Source organism: Vicugna pacos, chromosome 1 (assembly GCF_048564905.1).
Source record: "Vicugna pacos chromosome 1, VicPac4, whole genome shotgun sequence".
In the NCBI taxonomy this organism is placed as follows: Eukaryota; Metazoa; Chordata; class Mammalia; order Artiodactyla; family Camelidae; genus Vicugna; species Vicugna pacos.
This window is the reverse complement of record NC_132987.1, coordinates 73,927,044-73,941,009: the sequence shown is the minus strand read 5'-3', so window position 1 is coordinate 73,941,009 and position 13,966 is coordinate 73,927,044. Positions and strand designations below refer to the sequence as shown.

The 13,966-nt window shown below is 37.8% G+C and overlaps 1 protein-coding gene across 7 annotated transcripts in view; it reads left to right on the top strand.

Moving 5' to 3' along the window:
* The window catches only part of SLC35A5 (solute carrier family 35 member A5), a 51,590-nt gene that overhangs the window by 33,728 nt on the left and 3,896 nt on the right, over positions 1 to 13,966 (top strand). For 4 of the 7 annotated variants that reach the window (XM_072965182.1, XM_006207559.4, XM_015241981.3 and 1 more), the window contains 3 exons: positions 3,830 to 3,928; positions 5,167 to 5,300; positions 7,839 to 7,906. In XM_072965182.1, coding sequence (XP_072821283.1) covers positions 3,830 to 3,928; positions 5,167 to 5,300; positions 7,839 to 7,906 — 301 coding nt within the window. The remainder of the gene's footprint in view (positions 1 to 3,829; positions 3,929 to 5,166; positions 5,301 to 7,838; positions 7,907 to 13,966) is intronic. The other 3 variants (XR_012074571.1, XM_031681246.2, XM_031681257.2) reach the window with 2 other exon arrangements.

Sequence of the window (13,966 nt, the reverse complement as noted above, 5' to 3'; positions counted from 1 at the left end):
TTTTTTCAGTAAATGTTTCTCTGCCAGACATTAGGCTAAATATTAGAGCAGGGCTCAAAGTGCATAAGACATAGAGCTTGTTCTCAAGAATTCAGTTTATTAGAAGAGAAATACATGTAAATACATCATGAAAACACAGTATAAGAAATGCAGTTCTGTACCAAAGATGCAGAGATAGTTTAAAGTAGAAATTGATATATATTGTGTCTGGGAGAATATGGTATGGAGTGCTAAGACATTGGGGAACAGTTCCCTGATAGGGTGACAGTTAATCCACAAGAAGACAAGGTGGGCAGGTATATTCAAAACAGAAGCAGCAGCCTATAAAAATGAACAGCTTCATTAAAAAGCAGGATGGATTGTGAAAACATGTAGTTCAGAATTAGTGAACAAAAAGTTTAAGGACTTAGAGGAGAGAGGGAGACATGCTTGGCCAGGGAGGAAAGTTATCAGATTGTTGAGGACCTCATATGCCATGCTAATGAGCTGGGACTTTATTCTTGAGGCCCTAGAATTTAGGGGACAAGGAATACTTAAAGAACTATGAACAGGAGGGTAAAATGAGAACGACTATTATGGTCACTGGATGGAGAGTGGACTAAAGGGGAAGAGACTGGAAGCAGGGTAGCCAGTTAGAGGGTCATTGCAAGTTCAAGATGATGAAAACTAGTCAAAGCTTTTGAGGTATGAATAAAGAAGAGAGGATAGATTCAAGAAGTATTCTAAACATAGAAAAGATAGGACTTGGAGAATATATCGAATGGGGAGATTAAAGCGTTGGATAGCTCAGAAGGTCTCTGGTCTGAATACTTAGTGGATTGATGATGTTCTTAGCTGAGATGGAGACTGAGGAGGAAGAGAAGGTAGGACAGAGTTCAGAGAGGTTAAGTAGTTTTAACTCTGTATCTTCCGTGAGGCTGGCAGCTATGTCCTTCATATCACACATGTGAATCAAATGCCAGTTAAATGAATAAGTAGGAGGTAGTTATTCATATGAATATGTTTAGCTAGCATTAAATGTTCCAGAATATAGATTTGGAAACATTAATATTAAATTGACATTTAAAACCCGGAGAGCGGAGGAATCATTCAGGGTAAGCACTAAGAATGAGAAAACAAGAAAGAGCCAAGGACAGAACTCCAAGGACTGCCAACATTTAACAGGCCTCCTGACATTCAGAAGGACATTAAGAAGAGATTAGATAAGAGAACTAAAGGAGGTGGGAAGGGATAAAGTGGGAGTTTGGAATATGCACCTCTTGGGGTGTGTGGTTTCACAGCTATATACATCTATCAAATTGTGCATCTGAAGTATGTGTAGTTTACTATACAGAAATTAAACCACAATAAAATTATTTTAAAAAAGAGAATTAGTTGTACTTGACTTGTAGAAGGGAAGGAATGAGTTTGAAGACTGGGAGGGAATTGCAACATGAGAATTAAAACATGCCCTTTGGAATTAGTGATTAGGAGATACTTGCTAATCTCAGGGACTAGGTGGTTTGAGTACAGTGGTGGGACCAGAAACCAGATTGCTTGGGGAACAAGACCTGAGTAGAAGGTGGGTAAAATGGAGATAAGGAATGTTGACACTGTTTTATGGAGATAAGGAGGAAGTATGGCAGCTGGAGAGTTAGGAGCTTGTGTTTTATTTTTGGTTGGGAGAGCTTTGAGCATATGTATAGGCGAAGGGGAGAAAGCCAGGTAATAGAAAGATAAAGGAGATATACTGAAGCCAGAGGAAATACTGGAGGAAAGTCCCCCAAGAGAAGGGACAGTTTTAAAGGGGAGAATGACTGAATATTGGGGCCAGGACTCCTCTGTCTGGGACTGAAGGGAAACCACTAAGGATGGGTGTGATGTAGATAAAGTCGTGAGTGTGAGCAGAAGGTGAGTGGAGGGAGGTCACACAAGATGCCATGACACAGTTTGGAATCAACCATGAGAGAAATGCAGGGGAAAAAACAAAAACAATGAAAAGCAAGAATAAGTTAAAGAGCAGGGGCAAGAGTTTGAAAGTTGTGATCTGAAGCCCCTCATTTTTGTGTGTGCATGTTCACACGTGTGTATCATGCTAGAAAGTAAGGAGTATGATTTCAGTCTAACTTGGAGCTCAGAACTAGGCATCGAGTGATAAAGTATAGGAAGTATAGGAAGATGACTAACATGATCCTTCTCATATTCCTTACATTTTAAGGGTAAGACAACATAAAAAATGACTGTAATACAATGTTACAGGTACTGTTTTAGAGATTTGTACTACTGTTACCTGAAAACTGAGTTCGCCCCTTGGTGGGTGTCAAGCCAGAAGATAACAACCAAACCTAAGATTGGGAGAAGGATTTATTATTTGGAGCAAGTAAGGAAAACACTGAGAATTTTCCCCCAAGCAGTGTCTCCCCTAACAGCAAAACTGGGGAAATTGTAAGCTATAGGTACATGCATATTTATGAAGGGGCTTGAGCAGAAGAGAATTCAACATAAAATTGGACAAAGGTCTACAGAGTCCAGGCTTTAGTTGAAGTCTTGGGGGTCAAAAGGTCAATATCATCATCCCTTAGGTTCCAGTTGATCTGGTGGTTGAGCACTTAAGACTCATCTTTTCCACTGAAATAGCCCTGGGAGTCTTTACAACGAATATATTATCTTTACTGTCGTTAATTCTCTTGCCTGAGAAGTCATTTTGTCCTGCAGTCTTTTGTTCCCTTAAGATCATTAATTACTGAGCATTGTGGCCAGGCTGAGATCACAAAAAGACTTAGGCCAAAACTGACTTTTCTTGTGCCAAGAAAACCATGCCTGGTTCTCTTTCTCTGGGGACCCCCAGAGATCCCTGCAGAATCAGAGATGAATAAGGAATTGGTTATACATAGGTTGAGAAGGTCAGGGAAAACCACAGAAAAGAGAAAGAAAGGGAGTTCTGGAGAGGAAGAATGTCCAATTGGCATTTTCCTCTGTACTTGGCCAGTTTTGGTTTTTCACTTGATGACCAAGGAAAACAAGCAAATATTTTTGAAAGGGTAAAAAATGCATTCCTCCCAAAAGTACCTAATACAGTTTCTGATTGTCCTTGGCAAAATGATAGAGCAAGTTGTTTATAAGCATTTAGAAAAGACAGAAGTAACAGCTAGCTGAGATCAAGGTGTACTAACCCAATTTCATTTCCTAATTAGATTGACTTGTAAGTTGGCACTTCACTTTGTGACTCATCAGTGGGTTTGGATGTGTCAGTGTGTGTGTCCTTCCTGGAGCCCTGGGCCAGTTGCCTCTTGCCTCAAGCAGCTTCCTTCTTTTACCCCAACATACCATTTGTCCCAGAGCGCCAAACAAGTGTTTTCTACCTGTGCCATGATATGAAACAGATCGGAAAACTCCCAAGTTAAGGGAGTATCACAGACAGAGCGTACCTTGATTTTAGCAAGGCAAACAGGTTACATAAGAGGAACCATGGGCTGGGTAATAATTCAGCCTGGCAAATTGATAGCTGTTTATTGGGTCAGGCCCTGAGTGTTTAATAAACGGTCAATTTAGAAGACAGTCTAGTGCCAGGCTTTCTTTGCGTACAGCTCTAGCCTCCTCGACACATTTACCAGCAGCTTGAATGAAAACATGAGAGTCCTCAATTGCAAGGATAATATGATGCTAACACATTAGCACATTAGGCAAATTGATTCAAAAATCCAAAAGAGCAAAGCCAACTGGATGAAGTGTCACATAACCAGTGTCAAAATTCAGCTTTTAAGTTTAGAAACAACTCTAAATTGTTTACTGTATGTTAGCATTATATAGGACAAAACTTACAGTTAAAAACATTTCTGTTACATTTCAGAGAATAAATATGATTATCTTCCAACTACTGTGAATGTGTGCTCGGAACTCGTGAAGCTGGTTTTCTGTGTGCTTGTGTCATTCTGGGTTATAAAGAAAGGTGAGTCCTGAAATGGTACTATATACTTGTTAAAAATCCCATAATTAAAAAATTTTAGAACTGAAAGGAACTTTTTTTGTATTGTTTAGTTTGGCGCATTAATTTCCTATATGAGGATACTAAGATACGAATGTAAGTGTGGGTCCGCATGTTGGGCAGGTAGAGGAACAGGCTCAACGAGAAAGTGTTACGCGGTGCTGGGTAGGAGGGACCAGAGCCCAGACTCCAACCCTTATGTCCTAGCATCCTGTCCATTGCTCTACCTCTTGACTTGTTCCTGTTGAATAGTTTTTATTCAAATTCAGGATTTTCTGAATCACTGCTGTCTGACTTGGAGCATTGGAGTCAGAAAAACTGTATTCTGGGGCAGATTATTTTACTTTCTGAGCTCTGATATCATTAACTATTGGATAAGAATACTAACGTTCCTCAAATTCTAAAGTATGTAGCTCTTAATATGTATTAACTCCCCAATTATTGAACCTTAGCTCTCTATACTGCTTTGATCTACCTTCCCACATGAGGTAAACATAGAATTTAGAGAACTGCAGGGCTTTCCCAGGAAGATGTCTTTTCAGACTCAAAAGGTTTCAATCTGTGCAGAGTTTCTAGTTACTGGAATATGTTTCTTAATCTCATGAAATTTATGCATTGTTTACAGGGCTTAACCATAAATTGTTTTCTATCTTTTTCTTTTATATTCTATCTGTTACATAACTTGCTAAGTTTTTGGAAATCTAGAAATAGGATAATAACTCACACTAGGATGAGTGAAAGTTAATTTTCTCTCCTGCCCTATATGTAAATTTTCACCTAGTGTCTCCCTTTCCTGATCCCTAACACACCCCTGAAATCCCAGCATAAATTTTTTTTTGCTGCTTACTTTAACTTCTTGTTTTCTCTCTTGGCTTTATGCTCAGAGTCATAAGAGGAACTACAGATGTATCCTGAGTTGTCTTCTTAAGTGATATGTCTATCTCAAGTTAAAAGGAGTTAAGAAAATCAGTACTCCTAAGGTGTTGCTGATGTCACTGAATGGGCACGGTGGTGGGTTGAAGAAAGACAATAAAGAAATCCTGTATTTTCTTTGATTTCTCAAGGCAAATAGACAATAGGAAAGCAGGTTCACTAAGCCTCTTTTAAAGAATTGTGCCAGAAGTCAAATACAATTTACTTTCTCTAAAAATATGGGCATTCTCATCAAGACCATATGTTTATTGCTGCATTTCTCTCTTTAGAAGATCATCAGAATAGAAACTTGAGATGTACTTCCTGGAAGGAATTCTCTAATTTCATGAAGTGGTCCATTCCTGCCTTTCTTTATTTCCTGGATAATTTGATTGTGTTCTACGTTCTTTCCTATCTTCAGCCTGTAAGTAAATATGACAAAGAAAATAGCATTGGGAAAACAGAGAAATGAATTCCAGAACTAACTTTTTTTTTTTTTCCCAATCATTTTCTTTGGCGTTGTTAGTTTCTCACTGCCCTCACTGGCCTTCCTGAGGTTTGACCAGAATCATCTGAGTCCTGACTTACCAGTCTGCCTGCCAGACTCTCTCACTGTTAAAGATAACTGTGTTAAGCTGTGCTGACCGTCCTGTGGGAGCTGCTTCCTGACCACTGAGTCTGGAGCCATCTCTCTCTGTGTGACCTTCACCAGTCTGCCCATTTTCTGTCACCCATCTCTAATGCTAATCTCAACATGCAGAGCCTCCAGACTCCCGTGATTAACTCAGAAAATTATATACTCTACTGCTCTTTCACATACCTCCCTTAATGCAGTTTGTATGTATTCTGTTGGTACGATTTTCTTCTTCTGTTAGTCCTGTCATTAAGCAACAAGTTCTTTAAGAGTAGAGATTGTCTTCTCCCAATCTAAGTGCTAGTAATAACTGATAATACTAGGAATATTTTTCATCTCTCTCGGCATCCTCCATGCCAGTTTAGGGAACCATAAGTCTTCAGAATTAAAGTTTGGTCTTCTACTTCTACCTATTATTTAGTTTGGATCACATGTATATTTTCCCCTAATATTTTATAAAACGAAGATTTCTATCATTGTTGTTAAGAAAATGGCTTTTAAGTTTCTTTAAAAAGTAAATTCAGGCAGTTTGATCATAAGTAGATTTTCTGTTGACACTAGACCTCTATGGGAGGCCTCTGAAGCATAGCCAAACCCATCTGAGAGTGGGATGAAAAGGAGGGATCAATAGGGCACTGGGGTAGGAAACAGGAGTTTGATTCTTTTGCACGGTTTAGAAGCTCTGTTACCAGGCAAGGCCCAACTGCTCTGAGTGTCAGTTGCCCTTCTGTAAAATGGAATAGTGTTACCATAGCAGCCCAAAGGCAAGGACCTGGGCCAGACTATCACCTGAAGTTCTTTCAGCTCTGTTATCCATGGTATTAGAAAGTGTTCATTCCACCTAAAATATGCCCTCTCCTAAATTCTCGCTTCCGCTTTGTTTTTCAGATCTGAGAATTCCTGTACCCAACGACATAATTGTTCACATTCCATAAGTATATATTTGTTGTATTTTATTTGTATCCAACAGCTAGCTCTAAATTTATGTTCGTCTCCTAAATCCCCAGTACGGAAGCAAGCTTGCAATTTCCTGTTCTTCTTTCAGCTTATTGCCTTGCACTCCCTTCCTGATTGCATACAACCACAGATATTACAAAATAAATTACATGGCATATTCTGGGTATTGCTATGCTCAAGTCTAGTTGGAGAGAATTACATTGCGATGCATGGAAGTTTAGGGACCAAGAGCTCTGCTGTTTTGTTTGTTCTGTACTGTTGCATGAAAAGAGCTGATGTAGTTCACCAGGACAGCCAGGCCATTTCGTTAGGTACATTTGCACCCCATTATTGCGATTGATCGGAGCCACCACATCCCCACTCTTGCCAGCCACATACTTTTCTCATATCCTCCTATTCATCTCCTAACCAAGGGTTCACAAGCATTCATCTACAGAGAAAAGCTGAAAATAGTGGTTCTCTTAAAAATTCAGTAGAAAAATAGCAATATTATATTCTCGGAATTTTTGCTAGTTTTTATTGGATTTACTCTTATTTCTGTAATTCAGCTGCATATTAGTCATGTTTGCTGGTTATATAAGATTGTGGATACTTTTTAGGGTTTAATCAACTTAAAGTGACAGCAAAGAAGAAGGCAGGGTGAACTAAAAGCAGTAGGGTTTGTTTTTAAAAATTATTAATATTGTCAGATCCAATTATGGGGAGCAGTGATGAATTTCACACTTTCTGGCCCAAAATGTATCCACCTTCAGATTAATACTCAGATGTGAAATGTGACTGAATTCACAAAAACAAACCTTTATAAAATCTGGCTAACACACTTCTAACAATGTGACTAAATCCAAAGGACTGTCAACTCTAGTTTGGTAGTAAATCACTAATATAGATACAACTGTTCAACCAGGAAAATTGATTTAATTCCTAGAACGGTAAAGCTGCTTAAAAAAACCTCAGTTTTCTTAATATATAAATGGGCCTAACAGTACCTGCCTTCTCTCTCCAGAATCAGTATTAAAAATCGATGGAGCACTTTGAGAGCTTGAAAAACTATGTTAAGCATGGTAAACATTATTTCTAGACCTAAACTTTTATTAGAGTTTGTAAGTATTTCCAGTTATGCACATACAGATTATTTACATAGACATTTGCTGAATTTCAACACATTCAAAGTCTATACAATAATTTGGTCATATCTGCATAAGTTTAACAAGCCGTAAAAATAGAATTTAATCCTCTAGTGAAGTAGCTGCCCTAATAACCCCTCTGGTTTTTGACCAAAAAGCTTTTTTTGTCAGGTGAACCACCAAGCTGGGAGATTTCTGAGGTCAGAGCTTTGTTTCAGTTGTAACTCTATCTTCTCTTTCTTTCTAGGCCATGGCTGTTATCTTCTCAAATTTTAGCATTATAACAACAGCTCTTCTATTCAGGATAGTGCTGAAGTAAGTAACTTGTTGTGAAAGCATATATCATACTTTAAAACAGCAAGGCCTTGCTTCAGATGATATACCCAGAGCTCTGAACCCTCTGAATCCCAAGGCCGGGATTTTATTCCTAATTGGCTTTGTGTTTTGAGCAAGTTGTTTAACCCATCGGGAAAGCAGTTGCAGTTAGCCTGTCTGAATCCTCTGCAGTTCTGTGTTGGAAATATTTTTTCCTAGTATCTCAAAAAGATGATTGACTGGTTATAATTATATTAATATTTAGTTCCAGATTTTCAACAAAGAATTCATGAGCTTTTTTTATTTTTTTGCAGAAATCTATTGATACATTTGCTATTTGGAGTTTAGAGATGATAAAAAGTAGCAAATTCCTTATTAAACTATTTGAGATAAGTACTGATTTAAGCTCTAGGTAAAGATTTGCATGAGGAATCTAGTCAAGATTACAATTAATAAGAATGATAGGTTTTTAAGCTTTTCAAGTGCTTTCACTCATCTTACCTCCAGGAAGACATTTGAATAAAGTAAACATTTTTTAAGTTTAAATAGGCTCTGCTGCAAGGCAAAAGCCAGAATGTTCTAGGTTGATACAGAATCTGGGTATTTAACTCCAGGTTTAATTTGTTACTTCATAATGATGATAATGATGACAATGATGATGACAAAAATAAAATTAACTTTTTGTTGTATTTGTTGTGATTGTTTTTCTTTTAATTTTATGTTCACTTTCTCTTTTCAGTTTCTTATTTCTCAGTGTCATACATGTTTTTTCATAATTGATGTGTACAGAGGATGAATGGCTTGGTACATAGGTATTCGGTAATTATTTGTTGAATCCGTGATGCATTCAGTACACAAACTGTATGAAATTCTTGAAAGGTTTTCTTTTACCCTGTAGAAACATTCCATTTAATGGTTGAGGTAGGAAATGGGAAAAAAATGAACATAGTGTTTCATCCAGTTTAAATATTAGAGTCACTGAAATTTGCCATTGCATTATATTTTTCACTTTATGTATGAATTGTGAAAATAATTCAGTTCAGCTTGCAAGTTAAATAATGTTAGCTAATCCAGAAATGTTTTAAAGTCTTTAAAATCAACGTGAAAGTCAGTTTGTAGGATAAAAGTTGGCTTCTGAGAAAATATATGTAAGCGGTAATATTTTTATATTGATTCCTGTGATAAAATCAGAGATGCACTTCCATAAAGGAAAAAATATTGGCTCTGACACACAGTGAAGGATTACCATTTAATAAGGGAGCACTGGTCTCAAAAACATGTACCTTTTTTTGAAGTATTGTCAGTTTACAATATTATGTCAGTTTCTAGTGTACAGCATAATAATTCAATCATACATATACATACATATATTCATTTTCATATTCTTTTCCATTATAGGTTACTACAAGATACTGAATATAGTTCCCTGTGCTGTACTGTATAAACCTGTTTATTTTATGTATAGTAGTGTCTGCAAATCTCAAAACATGTACTTTTAAAGTTAAATTTTTCCTGTGAAATGACAGTTAACGAGTACACATGCTATTATACATAAGTTATTTTATAGCACATAAGCATTATGTCAAAATTACATTCATTTACCAAAGAGAAAATAAAAGGAATGTATTGCTTGGCTTGAAATCAGCCAGCAGCTCTAGCTATGCCTGTAGTTGGTTGGTTGTTGTTTCAGTCACTCCAGAGCATGAGCGAGCTGTGAGGCCAAGGTCAGGGTGCTGCGGGAGGCTCTCAGCCACTAAGGACTCCTCAGGGCCTTCCCCCCCACACACCCCCACCATCTTGACTTAAGCCCAAGTGACCCCATGAAATAGGTGCCGTTAACTTAAGCCGGGTCTGTGCCTGGAGTCCAGAGCCTCTATGCACTTCGCAGCACTTGGGCAGCTCCTTTGGCTGTAGAAGAGGGAGTTTCTGAGATGGGCAGGCTAGGGGCAGAGGGACCAACAATTTATGAACTACAGTTCAAACTTTTTTTTTCCCCATGTGTTTTACCTCTTAACAGTCAGAGCAGTCATATTGATTCTTAGACATGTGTTTACTTTGTTATTTATATCTCTCTGTTTTCAATCCTTGGAAGTCATTTGGATTAAAGAAACGACAAAATCATTCCATTTTTATAATTTCCACAGGCACTAACTTAGTCCCTAGAGTAGGTCTTGATTTGACTGATTCACATACCAGCCCTGAAGCTACTCTAAATAGTAGAGCTAAAATATGATAATAAATGTAGTACTGTCTTTTATGGGAATGCCTTTTAAGTATTATCTACTATTACATTTTAAAGTCAACTTTGTTCTATTTTCATCTTTTTGTTGGTGATGGTGTGTATTTTGTTTGTTTGTTTTTCCCTATTTCATATTCTTTGTGAATCATTTGATGGTCTTTTGTCCTTGGCAATAAAATTTTGACCTAAGGGTAGCTTGAGTTCTATCACAAGTTCTTAAATTGTCTGCCATAAGTATCTCATTTAGAATATTAAAGTTCGTCTTACTCTTGACACTAACAAGCCATCATATTCCTTTCCCATACAAATAATATAAGGCTACACGAGTAGAAAAAATAAGTCTGGTAATGCAAGAAGTACTTTGAGAATTAGAAAGTGGGAAAAAGAAAGATGTCACCATCCAAACGGCTTATTCAAAACCCCTTGTGAATGTATAGATTTCTTTGAAGTATAGCCACTGGTTCAGAGTAGAAATGTGGCAGGCATGCCTCAAAGCCCTGTTGGTTTGCTCTTAAAGCTTAGCAAAGTTGTATAACCTTGTTTTCTAGGCTTTGGGAAATAATAATATCAACCTGAACACTGAGATTTGGGAGCAAAAGATAACCAAGACCAGCACTTATTTTTACCTAAAGAGCGTATATATGTTTCTCTGATTTCTTCAAAGAGAAGCTGTGGGGAAAAATTTATTAGATGTATTTTGAAACAAAATGGTGGATGTCTAAGAAGTTATGGTACAGTTTAGTTACTCTGAACCATAAGAAAAGTAAAAGTACCACTCAGTAATACAAACATTTCTCCAAAATCACTCATTCACTTGATCGTCTTTGTTTCGGTTTCCCATGATAAACCTGCGCCTGGTCACTCTCTTCATGCCACTAAGAAAGGTATTATGTATGGTTTCTTGAAAAAAGTCATGTCTTTCCACTTAACCATTTTCTCGCTCTGCCGTGGTTTTACCACCAGACACGGTAGAGATGCTCTTAGATGACACAGTTTGGACATGATTGTTGAGTTTCTAGGAAAACTCAAAGTGGGAGAATCATTTATTAAAAATGTACTTCAGACAGTTTAACTGTAGATAGCTAAGTGTCCAGTCACTGTTTTGATGAAAAGCGAAGGCCTTTGCTTTGCGGGTGTGTGGGGTTTGCTGATTAGAGTTCTTTAGCTTCTTTCTTGCTTGAACCTACAGTCATTACACATTATCCATGGTTTCTGGTTTCAGTTTCTTTACAGTGAAGCAAGCCTTAAAAATATTTTTAGATTCTTCTAGATTTTTTTATTCATTCCCTAATCTGAAAATTAACCAACCTGTACCTAATTCGAAAGCAGTTTCTTATCTTGTGATTTGCCTTTAATCTTTCCAAAGCCTTCAACTTAGTTTTCATAAAAACAGCAACCCTTTTCTTTCACTCATAATTTATGATTTATGTAAGCATTAAAATATATAATTACAGTAATGAGGTCACCTGGCAAAAACACGTTTCGGAACAGAGACTCTTTGTGAGCAAACAGTTCACTTGGGAGCAGAGGCCGTCAGGTTCAGCAGCCTTCCAGCCACAAGCGTGCAGCTGTGAGCAGCAGTTGGAATGTTTTACAGGGGCAGTGGAGAGGTCAGTTAAGTGAGTTTCTACTGTTGCATCCACCAAACTGTGAGGAGCAAACTGTTGCGTGCACAGTCATCATTTAAGAATGCAGATCATCAGCTGACTTTACAAGATAATTTATTGGGGGTTTTTGGGTTTTTTTGGGTTTTTTTTTTTTTTTTTTTGCTATTTTCAGCCTAATCCTTAATAATTTTTACCCTCCCTAGAACATTATCTTGAATGAGTAATTATTTTCAATAGGTACTGTTTAGGCTTTCCAGACTTTATTTCCTTAGATTCTTTCTTCTCAATGTCAATATTAGTGGAAAACCTATAGCTGTCAGAATTGAAAACTTATAAAAGGACTGAAGGGTGTATCATTGCCTCATTTGCACCTTGATGTGCAATTATTGGTTATATAATAATTTTTATAAATTGGGCACCCATTTTTCCTCTCTCTTTTGGTTTCCATTTGATTTGCTTTCTCCCACTTCATGTGTATCACCTGCACCTTCAGAAATGTATGTGACTAGTTGACAGGTTCTGACCTCATGGCAAGGGGCTGTGCTAGTCCCGTCACCAAGTGCTGGATCTACTTATTTGAAAGTATACACACAAGGAGACACAGTAGTGTGCACAGGGATGCTGCTGTCTGTGCATTTAGCATTTTCACAGCATGAAGCTCTATGGAAGCATTGGTGAAATCAGATATGTATTCTTATACATGCATCCTGGGAACTCAGAATTATACTTAAGAGGTGCATTGGTGCTGAAGGAGGACTTACAAAACCATGGCTCAGAATCCTTCCTTGCTCTGTCATAAATCCATGACGTTAGGGAGGTCAGGTAACCTCTGAGAACCGTTTCCTCCCCTAGACCAGGAATTGCCTGACCCATAGCAGGTGTTCAATAAATGCTCCTGAACTCTTGTAACTTCTCATTCTCACCTGTTGCTTTACACTTCTGCCTTTGCTTCTGTTTTTCTCTTTTCCTGGTGTCCCCACCTGAGTCCAATACTCCTCTTTCCTTAGTCAACATCCATTCTTGTAGGCTTTTCATAGATTCTTGCTTCTGCCTGAATGTATCACCAACTCCCTTTTCACACGGCAGACTTCAAGTTATTTCTCATCTTTCAGCTCAAGTGTCAATTTCCTCTTCGAAACAATACCTGACTCCATGTACAGACTCAAGTGTTCCTTCCGCGTGTACCCGAGTTGTTCCGTGTATCACATGTCACACATCGTATTGTCATCATTAGGTGTCATGACTCTCTCCCTATTAAAGTGCAAATTGCAGCAACATGGATGAATCTGGAGAATGTCATTCTAAGTGAAGTAAGCTAGAAAGAGAAAGAAAAATACCACATGATATCACTTACATGTGGAATCTAAAAAAAAAGACCAATTTATTTACAAAACAGAAACAGACTCACAGACATAGAAAACAAACTTGTGGTTACCAGGAGGGGAAGGGGTTGGGAAGGGTTAAATTGGGAGTTCAAGATTTGCAGATACTAACTAATATATATAAAATAGATAAACAAGTTTATACTGTATAGCACAGGGAACCAAATTCAGTATCTTGTAACCTATGGTGAAGAATATGAGAAGGAATGTATGTATGTTCCTATGTGACTGAAGCATTGTGCTGTACACCAGAAATTGACACAACATTGTAAACTGACTGTACTTCAATAAAAATATATTTTTTTAAAAAATTAAAAAATTTTTTAAAAAGTGTAAATTCCTTGAGGATGGAGACCAAGTCTTTATCTTCCCAGAGTGCCTGGCACATAGTTGCTGCTTCGTAAATGACTGTTGAACTGAATGAATTCGGAAAGTGGAGTAACAGTCCTCACGCCCTCTATATCTTGGTGTTAGGCAAATTAAAAAATAAAGCGTTATTAGGGCTTTGTTAACTGAAACACTAAAAATATTTTTTCCTTGTCTTATCAAGCATGATCTGGAAGCTAGCTATCTCCTTAAATCATTTTCTGGCTCATGAATACCTTTGAAAATTTGACAGAGCTTTGAAGGGTCTCCCGGGGGTGGGGGAGAGCAAGGAATTCACCTGGGTAGGAGACTTGCACACACTGCAGGGGCTCACAGATTTCAGAAGCTCATCCCATTCTTACCGCTTCCTGGAACCCAGGTTGCGAATCCCTGCTGTAACTTACTTTATAGCGAAATAAAAAGTTACTGTACCAAGGGACCAAGATCAGCTCTCAAGGCAGAAAGG